At 44.9% G+C, this 17,636-nt stretch overlaps 1 protein-coding gene across 2 annotated transcripts; it reads left to right on the top strand.

Moving 5' to 3' along the window:
• Nucleotides 1–280: 280 nt before the first annotated feature.
• INSIG1 (insulin induced gene 1) lies at nucleotides 281–10,769 on the top strand. Of its 2 annotated transcripts, none has more exons than XM_040591039.1 (6): nucleotides 281–377; nucleotides 953–1,359; nucleotides 4,007–4,131; nucleotides 4,819–4,985; nucleotides 5,451–5,550; nucleotides 8,478–10,769. In XM_040591039.1, the coding sequence occupies exons 2-6, from the start codon at nucleotides 969–971 to the stop codon at nucleotides 8,505–8,507; spliced, it is 813 nt and encodes a 270-aa protein (XP_040446973.1). In that variant the 5' UTR covers nucleotides 281–377; nucleotides 953–968; the 3' UTR covers nucleotides 8,508–10,769. The 2 variants fall into 2 exon arrangements, with proteins under 2 accessions (XP_040446973.1, XP_040446972.1); XM_040591038.1 differs by lacking the exon at nucleotides 281–377 and adding an exon at nucleotides 420–533.
• The last annotated feature ends 6,867 nt before the right edge of the window (nucleotides 10,770–17,636 follow it).

Genomic DNA, 17,636 nt, shown 5'->3' with positions numbered 1-17,636 from the left:
GGGCGATGACCCCCGCCGCCGCGCGCGCCCCCTCGCCCCCGTCCCTTTCCCGCCCGGCGGCGGCGCGCGCGCCCTCCCGCGGCCCGCTCCCGCCCCCGCCCCGCCATTGGCCGGCGCCGCCGCGCGGTCCTGCCGCCGTCAGCCGCAGCGCGGGCGGCGGGCGGTGGGGGGGGCGGGTGGTGTGTCCCGCACGTCATATCAGCCGCCCGGCCGCCATTGGCTGCGCCGCCTCACCCGACTGGACGCGGGCGCCCGGGCTGGCGCGGCGGCTCCCGCGCTCGGCGCTCGCGCCCGGCCCCGCCCCGCGCGCCCCGGCCCGGCCCGAGGGGAGGGGTGGCGGAGGGGAGCGGCGGGCCCGGCGCTGCCTCCGGCCGCGGGTAGGTCGGCGGCGGGTAACGTGACACCCGCGGCTGGGGGCTTATAAACCTTACACGGGGCGCGGGCCGCGGCGGCGAGCCGGCAGGGAGGCGGCAGAGCGGCGGCCGGTCGCCCTCCCCCACGGGCTGAGGCGGCGGCGGGCGCAGCCCCCTGAGGTGAGAGGGCGGGGAGGCCCGCGTCCCCGGTGCCCGGCGGGGAGGGGGTCGGCGCGGTTTTACACAGCCCCCCAGCTGGGAAGCGAGCCCCGTCGCCGAGGGAGAGGGTCTAAGGGAGCAGTGGGCGGGGGTCCCTGTCCCCGGCCTCCCCCGGGGCTTAGCCTCTCGGGTCACTGGGGCCGGGGGCCCCGCCGGTGACGGGCCGCAGCAGCGCAGCCCCCGGCCGTGTGGCCGCTGAGGTGGGTCTGGTCACCCCGCTCCTGCTCAGCGCCCACCTTTCCCCCCGGCCTGTCGGGCCCTGAGCTGCCCGGTTGGCGCTGGAGGAGGCGGGGGGCGGGGGGAGGTGCGTGTCAGCGGTGCGTAAGGCGTCGAGCTGACCCGTTGTTGGAGGGTTTTAACAGCCTGGCCCTGTGTTTCAGGACTCTGGTGAAGCCAATGCCCAGGCTGGAGAGCTGCACCTGGAGCTGTTCCTGCACTGCCAGGGGAAGGCACAAAACCCAGCTGGGGGACACGGCTGCTGGGCTGGCCGCCAAGGTGGGCGAGATGCTGAGTTCCTCCGTACCGAGCCCTTCGCTGGCATTGGTGGGTCACGGAGCACACAGCCCCAGTACCACCAGTGCCAGCAGCAGCACCACCACCACCACCTTGAACTTGAGTCAACACCTGGTGCAGAGGAGTGTGGTCCTCTTCGTTGTCGGTGCTTTCATGGCCCTGGTGCTGAACTTGCTGCAGATCCAGAGGAATGTGACTCTGTTCCCCGACGAAGTCATTTCTACTCTCTTCTCCTCAGCCTGGTGGGTGCCCCCATGCTGCGGGACAGCAGCAGGTGAGTTGCTGACTCCACGAGTGATCTTTTTCCCTACCCCTCCGTGGGGAGGAGAGGTGGTGAGGCTGAATTTGTGACCTGTGCGTGCGGGAGCTCAGTGCTTCCATCCCAGAGTGATGCCGACTCAGCCTTTTGGAAGGATGCATGCCTGCTCCAGCGTTATCCACGTGCAGGAGCCACCCACGCGTTTCCCGCGTGTCCCAAGGCTTTCTTTGAGCCGGTGCACTCTGAATGTAGATAAAAGTGCGTTTTTCCGGCGGTGCGGTCTGGAAGCGCGAGTGAGCGGTTCCAGCGCCGTGGCGCGGCGGTGGCTGTGGGAACAGGCGCTGCCCACGCAGCTCCGCCGTGCTTCCCTGGTGAGGGCGCGAGTTCACCGCGGGGTACCCCCGCACGCCCCCTCCGCCCCACGGCGGGGCACGAGTGGGCGTGGCAGGGCCGCGGCGTGCCGCGCTGTCCCCGCCCCCCCCCCCCCGCCGGCCATTGGCTACCGGCGAACTGGTGAGTGGCGGGTGGCGCTCGCCATTGGCTGCCGGCGCGAACTGGCCACGGGCTGGGCCGAAAACAAGGAAGTCACGTGCGGCGGCGGCTGCCCCCGGCCCCTGGCCGCCTCCGGAGCTGCAGCACAAAATACCCCAGAAAACGCGGATTGCGGTGCGGTTGGCACAGCAGCCAGTGCATTAGCGTTAATAAACCCACTCCTATCCTTGTCGAAACAAAATAAGGCTTTAATGAAGGATCGGAGGGTTAAAAAGACGTTAAATTTTAGGAAATAAACCCACTGTAATCATACCTTATTTGTACTGAAAGTACTTTAAACAACTCTTGCATTTTGTTTTTTTAATGCAGCGCTATTCATAGAATGGTTTGCATTGGAAGTTAAAGATCATCTAGTTCCAACCCCTTTGCTGCTCACCCAGGTTGCTCAAAGCCCCATCCAGCCTGGCCTTAAACACTTCCAAGAATGGGGGCATCCACAGCTTCTGTGGGCAACCTGTGCCAGTGTCTCACCACTCTCACAGTAAAAAATTTCTTCCTATCTAAACTTATCCTCTTTCAGTTTAAGCTATTCCGCCCTTGTCCTGTCACTGCAGGGCCTTGTAAAAAGTCCCTCTGCAGCTTTCTTGTCAGCCCCTTTAGGTGCTGGAAGGCTGCTGGAAGGTTTCCCTGAAGCTGCCTCCAGGCTGAACAGCCATTAACACTCTCAGCCTGTCTTCATTGGAGAGGTGCTCCAGCCTCTTGACCATCTTCATGGCCCTCCTGTGGACTTGTTCCAGCAGGTCCATGTCCTCCTTATGTTGGGATCCCCAGAGTTGAATGCAGTACTCCAGGTGGAATCTTGTAAGAGCAGTCAAGGGGGAGAATGACCTCCCGCAACCTGCTGACGTCTTTTGATGCAGCCCAGGATGTGGTTGGTTTTCTGGGCTGCAAATGCATCTTGCCAAGTCATGTTGAGATTCTTATCCATCAACACCCCCAAGTCTTTCTCCTCAGGGCTGCTTACATATTGGCATGTACTATTTGTACTTGATAGTAAGGGAGTATGAATGATACACCATTAACTTGAATGACTTACAAACTTTGTAGTAAAAAGAGGTTGATACACCCCAATGACAGTTCTCATAGTCCTGTCACAGCTGGATAAAACTCTGGCATTTAGCTGTTACCATAAGGTAAAGGATCTGGTAACTGGCATTAGAATAATAAAATTGTTTCAGCATCAGACCACGTGCCTGCCTTTGAATCATATGTCTTGTAGCCTTCTTAACATTGAAGTTACTAAGCTACTTCTCTTCAGAGTTTCGGGGGGGGGAAGGGTAGGAAAGGGAACAAAGACAGATGTTACATACAGTTATAAAGCAGCATGTCTAGCCCTGGAGTTGGTGACAACACATGGAGTTGCAAGGCTTAGAAGAACGAAACCCATCTAGTGTTTGTGCTAGCAACTGATCTAACACTAGCCTATGTTTTTCTTTTCCAACCAACATGCAGACTTGAGAAGATGCTATATGAGGAGAAAAACTTTGTCTGGTTAATAGTATGAGTAGTTGTTTTTCCCTCTCATAAATACGACCAATAGCAGGTGCTTCTTTAAGTTCAGCTCTGCTTCTATTTAGTATCGTAATCCACCTGATTTGGATGGGAGCATAGGCTGATCTACAGCCTGGCAGAAGAAGAGAAAGCAGCTCTGCCAAGAAACTTGAGTACAGGCAAATATTTAATTCAGGGCCTGATTCACAGCTAATGAGCTGAGTTCATAAAACTGCCCTGCACGTGACCAATAAACAGATATTGCATTACTCACTGTAACTCAGCTTTTGTTATGCTCTGTTATTTATTGGTACAAAACAAGCTTCTGCTCAGGATGTCAGATGGTACATGCTCATTGGAGAAAAGGAACTTAGAGTAACACTTTTAACGTTGCAATATGTATCTCTGCCTTAAAGATTCAGACAGATAATTGCTTGTTAGAGTGGAGTTTTTTCTTTTCTAAAGTAGGGGAGTAATAATTTGCTTTACTTCATCAGACTTGGAGTAGCATGACAAGTGCCTGTATTTTGTCAAGCACTTGTTTGCCAAACTAATACTTAGTAATATTGAAGTAATCATTGTATAATGGTTCGTACAAGTTGTGTTGCTTCTCTTGCAGCTGTTGTTGGCCTGCTGTATCCCTGCATTGACAGCCACCTTGGGGAACCACACAAATTCAAGAGAGAATGGGCCAGCGTAATGCGATGTATAGCAGTTTTCGTTGGCATTAACCATGCAAGTGCTGTATCCTTGAACTAATTTGCATTGTTGCTCGATGTGCTTAGTCTGTTGTCATGAAACAGTCTCTCCGACTCACATCTGTGAAAATTACAAAGGTAAGGATGGTGCTACTGGCAGAGACAAAATTCTCTGAGACTTGCAGTACACCACACCAGTTACTTTAAGATAGATAACACAGTTCACTTAAAAGTAGTTGGGGGGGGCTTCTGGGAGGGAAGAGGGGTAGACATCATGGTATGTCTGATTTAACTGCAAGCGTAACAGTATAGTTGTGTTATTTTAATTCGTATGTTGTCTGCATCTAAGAGTTAACACAGTTTACTGGTGAGGTACACTGAACAGTTTTCAGTCAGTGTTCTTTGTGTTGGATAATGGTGGTTTGGGCAGAAAATCTAAATCAGCAGTGATAACTAGGTTACTTGAGCCAGAAATCCATAAAAGTTAAATATATTGCAAAATAGTATATTCTTTAGACACTTAGTTTGACAAAAGTTGATGTTGCCTTTTTACTCACACTCCAGTCAAAGTCAACAAGAGCTATGATTGCTCGTCAGGTCTGAAAACCAGATCCCTAATGTATTGTAGAGATACAGAATCACGCTCATTTTCAGTTTTGAGTTCTCCCTTGTTCAATTTCAGCAGCAGGATGTCTGCGGACTTAAAAGAATTGTCCTTAACATCTTTTTCCAGAAACTAGATTTTGCAAACAACATCCAGCTGTCCCTGACTCTAGCAGCCTTGTCACTGGGTCTGTGGTGGACATTTGATCGTTCAAGAAGTGGTCTCGGACTTGGAATTACAATAGCCTTTGTAGCAACTCTGATAACCCAGTTTCTTGTATATAATGGTGTTTATCAGTAAGTTAAGCTTTTAAATTACTATTTGAGTTCTCATGTCTTAACTAGAAACAGGGATACATCTGCACTGGAAGTTAGTTATTAACATATTTAGCATATTCTTGTAATAAGACTTTTTGTTTGTCTAAGGCAGCTGATTGTCTCTTTTAGAAATGATCAGATGGAGAACTGAGGGTGGAGGGTGGAGAGCAGACAAACTGAGATGTATGTTGAAGTTGTAAAAGCTCAGAAAACTGAACTTACGCTGGCTTGGTGTATCATTAACTGGCTTCTAAACTTTGCTTGCTAGGACATTGGGTTTAAGAAGCTTACTAAGTTAACAGACTTCATTTGGTCTCCCTATTTCTTCTCCTATGTTACTGGTTTTTTGTTTGGGTCCAGAGAGAGAATTCCATAGCACCTTGTTAAGAGTATGTAAGGTGATGTTAATAACTTGCCTCTAACTTACTTCCTTTTGTTTACTAGGTATACATCCCCAGATTTTCTTTACATTCGTTCTTGGCTTCCGTGTATATTTTTCTCAGGAGGTGTGACTGTAGGAAACATAGGACGCCAACTGGCTATGGTAATTACTGTATAATTAGCATTTCCTTTAACAATCCAAATACATTCCATTGTTGTTAATCCAAGAACAAACTATGCCTTTAAGGGTATGACTCACAAACTGACAGAGATAGATAGGTATCTTCCCAAGAGTTGAAATGTAAGCGTACAATGTGTGTTGCCAGTAGAGTGGGAATTGTCTTAGTAAGTGTTTGAGTATCTTTTGTATTTAACGTTTTCCAGCAACAGTCTAAATAAGACTAGAATCAGCATGCCACTTCTGCTGAGAATCTTAATCACTCCTGCTCAGTACTTAGAGTACTTAGAAATAACATCTAAGGTAGCTAGAAAACTGAGCCACAAATGGGCTTTCTCTAATTATGCAGTAAAGCATTTTCTTATATAGATGAAAGGAAATGTCCCTATATAGCATTAAATTCCACTACTCTAGAGTAAAATATGCTCTTTCTGGTCACTTAAAATGTAGTTCAAATATCACTCCATATATGGGATAATACAGTATAAATTACAGTTTAATTTGCTAGGTTCTTAAGGAATTATTTCCTTGCAGCATATGTAAGAGTAAACCTGGCTGTATGCCTGCACATCAGCCTAAGGCTTGGTTGTGAAAACTGTTCTGACACTGATGGATAATAATAATTAATACTGTATTGATTTAACTTCTGTCTTCTTTGCTACATAAGTCCTTTGCATTGCATTTTTACTGAAGCAAGGGCATTTGTAGACTTAGGAGTTCCTGAAATAGTAGTCTCTGAACTGTTTAATAAGGGAGAGAGCTGCTTTTGGGGACTGAACCACGAATGAGTAAAAAGATTAATGTAAAGCTAGTTGTCTTGCCTGGAATGGGCTTTCTGTCTCTTCTGTCTAGCCTTGCTAACCCAATGGGTGGATGCAAATGTACTTCTAATGTGGATAGTCCGAACTTGACGCTGCGGCTGAACAGTCTTGCAGACAAGTTGGGGAAGAGAGCCTTGCTGCTTGACCACCACTACTAAAGAAATTAAATTTTAATGTTAGCCATTGATTCTCAGTTATGCTAAATTAACAGTAACCTCTTGTAGAAAAGGCTGTTGGGGGGAAAAAAAAAGGCATGGGGCAAATCTACACCTGTTCCTGAGGGGTTTTTTTCGTGCAGACTTGATACCGAGTTACAGATTTCCCTATGTGACCATGGTCACAACCTTAACTTCGTAGTCAATTTTGGTTTGCTCTGAGGTTCTTTAAAATACAAGCTCACCACTTCCCCTTCAAATTCCAGCAGTGCATACTGTCTGCATGTGTTTTTCCTTAGGACTGTGTGTATGGGGGGAAGAGAGGGTCATTTCTCTTTCTAAATTTGCCACTCACATTGAGTAAAGAAATATATTAATGTAGCTTTATTTAAGCTTTGCTATTGCAAGCAGAGTGTCAGAATAAAATTGTAGTCAGTTATATGCTACAGTTCTGTATTTCACATTGGCATATGCAGTACTTCCAGTTGCTATGCTTCTTAGGTGAGAAGGCAAAAAAAAAAAAAGGAGTCTTAAAGAAGAGCTAAAATAAACATAGGCACATAGGACTTTTTCTTTTTTTCCTTTGACTTTTTTTTCACCTGACATCTCACCTGAATGTAGTTAAAATCAGATTGGCTCCTGCCTGCAACTTTTCTGTCAAGCTTGTCATCTTACAAAGAAAGAGGGAAGTTGGCAAGGCAAAGCATTATATTCTGGTTGTTTAGAAGTATCTTGTCGTTACCACTACGTAGTCTGGAAAAACTTGAAGCCCTATATTTTCATAGGACCACTTCTGTATATCACTGTGAAGCATTCAGTGCTGGAGATCAATGAATATCACTTTTAAAATAGAATGGTTTCGTCAGCTGTTGTGAATGTGGCAAGAAGATGTAATATTGCATTTTTTTTAAACTAAACTTGAATAAAACAGTTATTTTTGTAGATATGTTCTCCTGTAGTCCCTGAGCTGTTTGGCTGCATGTGACAGTCACAGATCCAACAGTAGATATTTTCTGGGCATGTCTAGTGTAGAAGGCTGCACTTGTGGAAATTACTCTAGTGGAGTGAAGTTGCCTCACTTCTTCCTCAGCCCCTGTCTAGCTTTTGCAGTTAGAAAAGAAAGATGTAGAGCAGGAAATGTCCCAGAGACATCCCTCCCATCCTGAAAAATCTTAGCTGGGGGATGCTTTCTGCCTTCCATCGCTGGATTTCAAGTGAGCTTACATGAGTTAACCAACCTGAAGTTGCTCAGTCAGTGCTCGTTAAACGGACGGCAACACTTCACTTTGAGTTGTAACCATCATTCTCAACATCTGGTGAACTAGGGTGGTATTCGGAACTTGGACCTCACAAAAATCTATTGTTTGTTGCTGCTAGAGGCTGCAGAGCTCTGAATGCATTCAGTGCTTGCAAATACTTTTGCATTTTGACTCTAGAATGAAAAGAACAAGCTTGTTTTAAAGAAGTTTGTTAAATTTGTTATGCTTGACATACTACAGGGTTTCATACTAGAAAAGGGACTTAGGAGGAAATGAGTAAGTCTATCTGATACCAGGTGTTAGTTGGAAAATAAAGTAACATGCTTCAAGGCAATTTGAAAGAGGACTGTTAAAAAAAGCTGAATTAATGCCCATTAAGTGAAGCACTCTGTGCCTTCTGCTAAGAAATAAACTGAGATGGGGAGGAAAGCTAGCAAAGGCTTATAAAAAGTAGTGCAATTGGTAAGTGGATTTATCAGATTAACTAATAGAGGCATCACAGACCCATAATGATTTAAGGAGCACACGCTTGTTGAGCTCTTATAAGAAGCCATATCTGCTAGGTCATTGTCATCCTCTCTGAAGCTAGTTGACCATTTAATCGTTGAAAACTGCATGATGTACTCACTTACCAGATGGCATTAAAATATAATGTGCTTGGTATTTTTTATCCATAGGGTATTCCAGAGAAACCGCACAATGACTAAATCTTTGAAGAAGAGAGCATGATGCCAGTGTGAAAGCAACATTACGAAGATGTGTTCCTGTTTTAAATTGAAGATTATTTAGAAAAAATAATCTCTTTATGGGCTCACTGCACAAATGACTTGTGGAAAAAAAAATATTAATCCACTCTTAGAATAGCCAAGTGAAATTAACTGCTTATCTTGAAATCTTACCCTGATTTACCGCGTAAGCATTTGCGTATGGCTGTTCTCTGGAAGAGTTTAACACCAAGTTGCATACAGCTGTTCAGGCTAAGTGGCAGTTTTCCAAGTATTAGATTCCAATGTAAGTTATTGAATCAGCTGCCGTATTTTAAAGCCTTGAAACTGAAATTTAATTACAAGCTCTTGTATCAGTGCCCAAAGGAAGTAGATTGATGGTGCTTAACAATGATGAAGTATGGTTTAATAGGAATAGTATTTATCCAAATCTTTAAAAAATAGGGTTATTTAAAAATAAGAGTGATCGAAACAGATTAAAGGCATTGCACTAATGCTTTTAGGAGTCTTATGAAGGAATCATGCCCTTACTTGTTATGCTGCATTAAGTTTCTGTCTTTGATGGTGGAGAGGGTTGGAGGGAGAAAAGGTTGGAAGTCACTTAGTTTAGAATTCATAAATTCAGTACGATAGGTGAACAATGGAGACAATCTTGTTCGAACATGAACTATATCAAGAAATTCTGACTGGAAATTTCATTACTTCTGAAACTTGCAGTTAGGTTTGCAAGAATCACGTTCTAGCCCCAGTTCAGGAAGAAGTTTAAGGGTGTCTGCGCACTCCTGCTTAATAGGGACATACACTTCAGTATCTCACTGAAGGAAGTCTTAGGTATCTTAAATGTCTGGTGTCACTGGGAAACTTGCATTGCAGGTCAGTGCTTGGCCATTGAGTACGTGCCCCCAACTCCTTACATTTGCTGTTTCCTCCTAGAGGTGTCCTTGATCTTGCTTCTGTTTGAGTCAGGGTTTTGACTGAAACGATGGGAAACAGAAGCAGGCCTAAAATGTGATGTAAACTGTATGTGAAGAATAGCGAACAGCTTGTTTTCTCAGTTCAGTTTCTAAAAGAGATCACTACTTGTTTTTTCACAACCCTATAGAACTTGCAATCTGTGATTGCCTTCTTAAAAAAAAACAGAAGTGCTTCTGTCACTACATTAAACATTTGGTGTTTCTTAATACTTAGTTCTGGTGAGCACAAGGTATTCATTTGATAGCTTAGACCACAGGAGACCTAAGTAGCAAGTATTAGGTCTTAAAGTTGAAGTGCAATGTACAGTAAATCTGAGCCTCATGTTCTCTTCATTATCGATCATTTCTTATGAGAGATTAAAGAGAAAAGGTTCTGAGTTCATTTCAATGCTGCATGGAGTCAAATGGAGCAATAATTTATTTAACTAGTAAAGCTAGTTTTGTTGTATCTTTTGTTGAACCCAAATTTTTAGGAATACTCCAATTTTGTGGTTATGGTGTACTTGTAAACTTTTATGGATTTGCCTTTTCGTATTATGCAATTTTTTTGTGTTCATTTCCAATCTCACATGGCTTCAGACACAGTTAGAGGCATCAGTTAAAGGCTGACCATCAAAAAAAGTTGAGGCCAGGTAGCAGTGTTCTGGCTGTTTTCACTCTTCTAAGGGAATGCTGTAACTGCTGCTTGTGCTTTTTTGTAGCAGGAAAAGTTTAGCACAAAGTCTGTATTACAGAGCGGACCCCGATTCTAATCTTGCTTTGGTGTAAATCAAGAGTAATTTCATTGATGTGAGATCCTTCTTCAAACCTAAATAATCACATTTTTTTAGGACTACCTGAAGAAAGTAGCTCCTCAGATCAGGACTGAATCAGCTCAGCTGTTTTAAGAAGTATGCTACCTGCTGGGGAGGCAGTTTTGTAACCATCTTGAAACCAATTTCAAAACATTGTAAAACCAGATGTAAGTAAAGATGACAGTGATCTCTACAGATGTTTGATAGAGAAGTATTTAAGACTTATTTGTAAAGACTGAAAATAAATCTGTATGTGTTAGAAATAATGCAGCCAAAAATTAAGTCAAAAGTTCATTTTTTGCCAATACTTCTGAGTATCTTAACCAAAGTAGTTTAAGTTTGGAAGAGGTGGGGAGGGGAGTGAAGAAAATTTGCACTATTCTGAATTTGAACACTTAAATTCTCATTCTTACTGATAAGTTTTCAGCGGTGTGTTTGGTTTTACACTTTTTTTACTATTAAAGTTTTAAGATCAAGTCATGTTTGCCTTGGATTCTCTGTATTCACATTATGCAGGAATCTTGCTTGAAAAGGCCAGTTGTTATGGTTGCATAACAAATATTCAGTCATGCATACTCAGTGGTTTAAAAAAAAAAAAAATACCCCTAAACTGAACTTGGAGAGATTAACCTTTCGAGTGGCTTCTGGCCTGCGTTATACAGTTGAAGAAAAAATTCTTGCTATTGTACCAACAAAGCAGCATAGGTGTATGTTCTGGTTATGTGACTTAAGGTACATAATCTTATTACCATTGTCTTCCAAGATGCTGAAATTCATAACTTGAAACAAAATAAGGATGGGGCAGGGTAAACATGCAAGCTCCTTTTGTGGCTTGGTTATCTGCAGTAGCAGTTACTAAAGTCTGAAGCATCTTGCAGTGCAAACAGTAAGAATGAGCAAGCACAGATGATAAAGCTAAGCAGTTCCAAAAATGTTGCATCATCTGATTTAGGGAAGATGGTATCCTGCAAATTTAGACAAAAAGTCTTCCAATTTTACTGCACTTAAATATTTATTTCAGACTTGTAGAAGCTGCTGCGTTTGTGGTGTGAATAATAGAATGGCTTTTTGATCAGTGCATTGAATTTCATCTATATCAGTGTAGAGTCTGGCTTAGCTGAAGGAAGCTTCATTAGGAACTTCTTAACTATTTTAGCTTAAATATCCTTCGTTTGCTTAACTTCAGTGCATGCTCTATTAACAGCTCCAAGCTGAGGGTGGTTCACATCCTACAGGTACATTGCTTTCCCTGAAACTCTGCTCAGATTTTGTCAAAAGGAATTAAATATTTTCTTGGAAAAAGCTGTGGGATGCAGCCTAGTCTTGGAGAACTAGGACATGATGGTCTCCTTTTAAGACAGACAATTAAAGACAATTTTAAGACAGAATTTCTAAAGGAAAACAATAAAGTCTTCCAGCAGGTGTGATGATTTGACTTGTGCATAGTTGCTGCAAATTTGTTTGGTGGGTTACTCAGCCTTCGGCTTTAAGCGTGGGGATTTGCAGGTGCTAAATTAGCCACAGGAGGGCCCATAGTCTGTTCTCTGAATGTAACAGGAACATATTGAGATGAATAATGAAATTAAGTCTCAGTTGCCTTACTGCACATCAGAGTAGCTCCAAAATTCATGAGAACAAAGTATTACATGCTGGACTAATTGAACAAAGCATACTTCATATAAGAGATTGAGGGCCCTATCTTGGAAACCTGTGAGAGGTACAGGTGATGCAAGGTTCTTCCATCTAAAAAGTCAAGGAATGTGCCTACAGGTGATGGTGATTTCTCTGGGCAATGAAGTACCACCCTCATTGCCCAATACCTAGTTTGGAGTCATCTCCCTGTGTTTAAATCCTCCTGTTTTGCAGCAATACTGTTCTGTCTTCATGGGCTACAAACAGGGAGAGATAAATTACCTATGCAGTAAAACCACAGTCCTCATGCCGATCTGTGTGATAAGAAAGTCTGGAAGTTGTGGTGGTGCTTCTGGCTTGCTCTGGTTAACTTTCAAAGACAGAATTCAAAATACATATGATAATGTCTATAAATACTGCATTACTGCCCAAAAAGTCATAAAGGCTCAGAGCTTTACTGAATTTGACTCAGTAAGTCTTTCTCTTGCTGCAAATCATGTTTTCTCCATTACAGTAAGTTGTGTCTGTGTACTAAGTAATTTGAGTGCTATTATATTTAATGTCAGGCAAGTGCTACAGAGATTACACCAACTTGCTGTGTTTCCTAGGATTTAAAATACCAGTTACAAAGCAACATTTTTGCACAGAAACAAAATATGGCTTTCATTTTTCTCCCATGCAGTAGCTAGCCAGTGGTTCCAGCAGTGCCCTGTGGCAGCCAAGCAAGTATCTCTCAGGCCACCCATGGCTTGGGGCTAGGAGGGGAAGGCGAACTCCTGTAGCTGCTCCAGGGATGCTCCAAGCTTCCTCTTCCCAAAAGCAGTAGATGTTGAGTATTGTCTGTGCCGATGCTGATTATTTGGTTTCTAACTGGTCAAAAACAGCCCAGTAGCTCAAACAGCAAGAACTGGAATAATCACAGAACTAATTACAGCTGGCCCACATTTTCCTGGGTGGACAGAGGAGAGAAAAGGGTGGTTTTCACCCTTTCCCTTGAGGTTCTCACCAGACAGAAGAGCACACGTTCCTGCGTTGCACAATCTGTCCATGTGCTGCATGGGCCAACTCCTGAAGACTGGGTTGAGTCTGGGTTAGCGCCATCACAGCAGCTGAAAGTGTGGCACAAGCCAAAGCTAACAGACTTCACAGGGGTCACATTTATCCACCCTGAACATCCTCAGCCCCCTTCAGAAAGCCTTGAAGGCCAGTAGTACCGAGCTGAACTGGCTCATGTATATGTAAGTCCTGCTGGAGGTGGTGAATGTCTCTTACCTGCATATGAGTGCACAGGAGGTTCATCCTTTTCAAGGTATCTTAGGTGCCCAAAAATTAAAAGATAACCTGGATTCACAAGAGAGTTGAGGTCCCATCCAATAAGGGCCCGTGACAGAAAGGCTCACTGAGATGTTCCTGCAGAAATGTAAATTGTTTGCATGTGACCATGGAGTTCTTCAGGACACAAGGTCCCGTGGCTTTTCTGGCTGTGTTGTGAATTGCAGTGTACCAGAGAGATGCATCTGAACAAAACTTCAGATCAGGTGGCTTAGGATGACAGCTTGGAGAAGCCTTTATCCTGCGATGCAGAAAGGCCCGTGGCCAGGTGGGAACATGCCCAGCAGTACCTACAGCCTTTCCTTCCAATCACCAAAGAGTTGCTGGGACATGCAGAGTTGAACAAGGGGGCTGTGATCCCTTTTCAGGGGGGAGATTTCTAAACCTTTGGCTTGGACACAAAGGAGATGTTATGTTACAGAGGCCTTTTAGGAGCAGGAGATGGTATGATCACTGAGAGAGGTCACTGAAGTTCAGGTTTTCCTGGACACGTTAAGGTGCTCCTCAGCTCATCACCTAAAATCCATTGGTCTGGCCCATGATGTGGGGCTTTGGGGGTTGTGGTGTTTCCTCTCACCACAGGCTGGCACGTACATGAGGGCAAGTGCCCAAATGGCACTAGCTGTTCATGTGTTTTAGTGATTACAAAAGTCTTTCATCAGAGGTGGCTGTGGGACATCTGCCACTGACTGCAGTAAAAACAAGACCAGGCCCTTATATTTTTTGCGTGAAGCCAAGACCTCCAAGCACAAAGTCTGGGCCAACTGAAACACCTGTTACCATCTTGAAATAGTTGTTTTGATTCTGACCTCTGAAAAGTGGTCAAAGTTGTCTAACAAAAAAAAAAATGCTTCACCAATTCAAAAATCTAAACCATGCTTTTTTATAAAAGTGGGATGAGCCACTTCAGTTTCCAAAGTTCTTTCCCAGTTGTTTTTCATGTTACAGAAATTCATCAGAATGTGTTGCTTTAGGAATCACCTTTTGTTTTGATAAATCAACACTTTTTTGGCCCCCCCCCAAAAAAAAAGTTTTTTCCAAAAATTCTTGATCACTTCTACTAAGCATCTCCCTGCTCACTCACCAACCTCATCAATCTTTTATTTCCTGGCCCAGGGTAATCACTTTCTTCTTCTTCTTTCTTGCCTCTTCTCAATTAAACAGCCTCCTCCAGGCTTGACACTGGCTTCATCACCCTTCGGACCTCATCTTTCTCCATGCCACCCCAATGGTGGCTTGAAAGGCAGCAGATACCTGTGCTGGATCTGTAGTCTGCATGCTGCACTGTCTGCACCTTTTTGTTCTCAGACTTTATGCTCAATTTGTTCAAGGCTTTCCCCTCCCCCCCCCCCCCCTCTATTCCTGCCTGTGTCTGAACCTTTCCACAACAAAAAAGCCAGCTTGCTGGAAGGACTCGCATCCCCACCATGGTGCCAGAGGGAGCAAGCAGGGAGCTGGGTTGTTGTGCGGAATCTCTGCCTTGTTCTGACAATTGCATTTCAGAAGATGAACTGAAAGGTTTTTAAATTATTATTAAAAAAAAAAAAAAAGAAAAAAAAGAGCATTCTTACCTGTTCTGCCCTGGCTCAGAAGAGCAGCTTTGTGGTGCCAGCTACACAGCTGCCGTGTTGTACTGGAGACTGGAGTGATTTCAAACAGCATCTCTTGGAGATGGCATACCTCAGGCTGTGTGTTAACTCTGAAACCTACAAGCCATCGTTCAGTTTTTAATACCAGTACCTATTTTGCTGTTTTATAAAAAGAAAGCTACTGTTGAATTTAATGTTAGGTATTATTCAAACCTGATGTTATCCAAAAGCTAGAAAACTTGTCTGTGATCTCTGATCGCTCCTGGTGGTCAGCTGGCAGTGGATAGTCCTTCTGGTGGGGGTCTGTACTGCTGAGCTCTTGCAGGACCCTGCAGGAGCCTGGGCACTGCGTGGAGCCGTACTGGCGGGCTGAGCAATGGGCTCTGGTTTCTGCAGGAAATGTGCTGCTGCTGGGCTGCAGGAGGAGGCAAAGTGAGCTGAGATGGGCAGGAGGTGCAGCACACCCCAGCCAGCACTGCGCAAGCCCACCTCAAATTTTGCCCTGCAAGGATCAGACAGCATAGTTCAGAAATCCCTGCAAAGCTAATGGAGATGCAGACCTAAAGCTAAGGAAGAATCACCAGGAATACATGCCTGCTGACTTATCCAGCATTAGCAAACTAAAAGGGAAAAATCAAAACTCCAAGGGCTCTCTTGTGCAACAGAGACCTTGTCCAGAAAAGCAGAGCTCATTGATTTCTGCGCAGAGCTCTGCAGCAATGAACTTCCTTGCAAGCTCTGGTTTTAAACATCTTGCCTTGCTTTACTGAAGCACACAGACAGTGCGGTTGCTGAAGTCCTGATCCCAGAAAGGATTCAAACACAGGACAGGAGGTGTGTCATAGGTGAAATCAGTGGGACTGGAGATGCACTGAGCATCACAAGCAGCTCCAGGTCTGGAGTTCTGCTCGCAGAAGGGAGCAACAGCCATAGCGGAGCAGCAGTGACTGTCACGGCTAAGGGCTGGAGGTCAGCCATTGAGTAATCCTGCTACCAAACCTCCCATAGATCACCTCCCAAGCACCTTGCTTAAGGCTATTTTGAAACAAGCTGAGTAAGAGTGGGTAAAAACATCAGGAAAAGACCCACACAGTAGTAAGCAGCTCAGTTACCAGCTGGAAGTGGAAGAAGATAGTAATGGTATCTAACAGGATAACCAGTCCTGATGATTTTACTCGGATTTTTATTAGATTTTTTCTTTTCTTGCACAGAAAACACTTGGTAACACCAGGGCAGATCCTGGCAACGTTGCTTAGTTTTTGCTTAATCTTTACTCAAAGAGCTTTCAGTGCTGCTGGGATGACAGGCCTACCATGGTATAAATGAATCCATACTGAATACAGACTTGAAGATACGACAGGAAGGGCTAGTGATTCTCTCGGTGGAACTCAGACATTACCATAATTTTAGACACCCCAAGGTATTCAAGGCATCCCTATGGGGCTGATAGATTTGTCACAGGAGACGCATAGCCTCCAAGAGTGGCAGCTGAAGTCCAGACTGAGGATGTGGGACATCTCAGTTAGAACCACAGAATCATAAAAATATTTAGGTTGGAAAAGACCTTTAAGATCCTTGAGTCCAACTGTTAACCCAGCACTGCCAAGTCCACCACTAAACCATGTACCTCAGTGCTGCATTCACACACCTTTTAAATACCTCCAGGGATGGTGACTGAACCACCTCCCTGGGCAGCCTGTTCCAACACTTGACAACCCTTTCAGTGAGGAAATTTTTCCTAATATCCAACCTAAACCTCCCCTGATGCGACTTGAGGTCTTTTCCTCTCATCCTAAAAGAAGACAGCACTAAGCGCAAGTTTTGAACCCCACCCTCAGTGTCCACTAATACATGAACCAAAGTTGTTGGTCAGTGTTTAAGCTGAGAAACACCAGGGTTTCAGGATTTTGCCCAACAAGCAAACATTGGAAGTAGACCCTGAAGCCAGCAATGCCCAGATATCTCAGCATCATCACACCTGCAGCTGATGGTCATGAGAAGGAGCGATCTCCTGGAAGGTGTGGCCAGGTGAGGGAAGTTTGAACGCAAAGTTAGGAGGTTGGTAGAACAAGTAGCCTCACACAGGAGCCAGTGAATGAGTCTTTCCCATCAGATCTGCAGTGGGACTTGGGAGAAAGAACAGCTGCATTTGCCTGCCTGCTCCTTGGGCATGTTCCACCTGCTTAATTGAAGGCAGGTCCAAATGAGCCATCTGTTGACCTGGTTGAGGAATCAAACCTTCCCGTTAATTTAAAGATATTTTTACACATTATTAAAGGCCTAGAAGGAAAGGAGAGATGGATAAAAAACAACGATAAGAAGCTTTGCCTTAGAGGCACAGGTAATATCTGTAACAGCTGCTACACCCTATGCCTGAGCTAATTGTTAAATGAGTCACCCTGGCAGAAGAAGCATTAATAAAGGGAAGCGAAGACTGAACATCTGGAAAATAATATGAAAGGGAAGAATTTTCATATTTTGGAACTCCTTGCTGGGTGGGAACTGCTTGGGGAGACGGCTTTAATTGCTTGTCTGAGAGAATGAAAAGTGCATCTATTCCCAGACTGAAATCAGCAGTCATTGCGTATTCCTCTCCGCTCTCCCGTCCCAGTGCCACAACTGTTACGTGGGGCCCTGACCTGCAAAGACCAAGACACGCTCCTCATCTTCTGCACCTCCCCAGCCAGCAGTGCAGGTTCATAAAGCCAACGGCATGCACCAGCCTCGTCAGGACCTGGTCCAAGCTCAGGAGAAGCTTGTCTGAGCAGGCGAGTGCAAGATGCCCTATCA

The sequence above is a fragment of the Falco naumanni genome, chromosome 4, assembly GCF_017639655.2.
Source record: "Falco naumanni isolate bFalNau1 chromosome 4, bFalNau1.pat, whole genome shotgun sequence".
Taxonomy (NCBI): domain Eukaryota; kingdom Metazoa; phylum Chordata; class Aves; order Falconiformes; family Falconidae; genus Falco; species Falco naumanni.
This window is presented reverse-complemented; position numbering and strand designations above follow the sequence as displayed.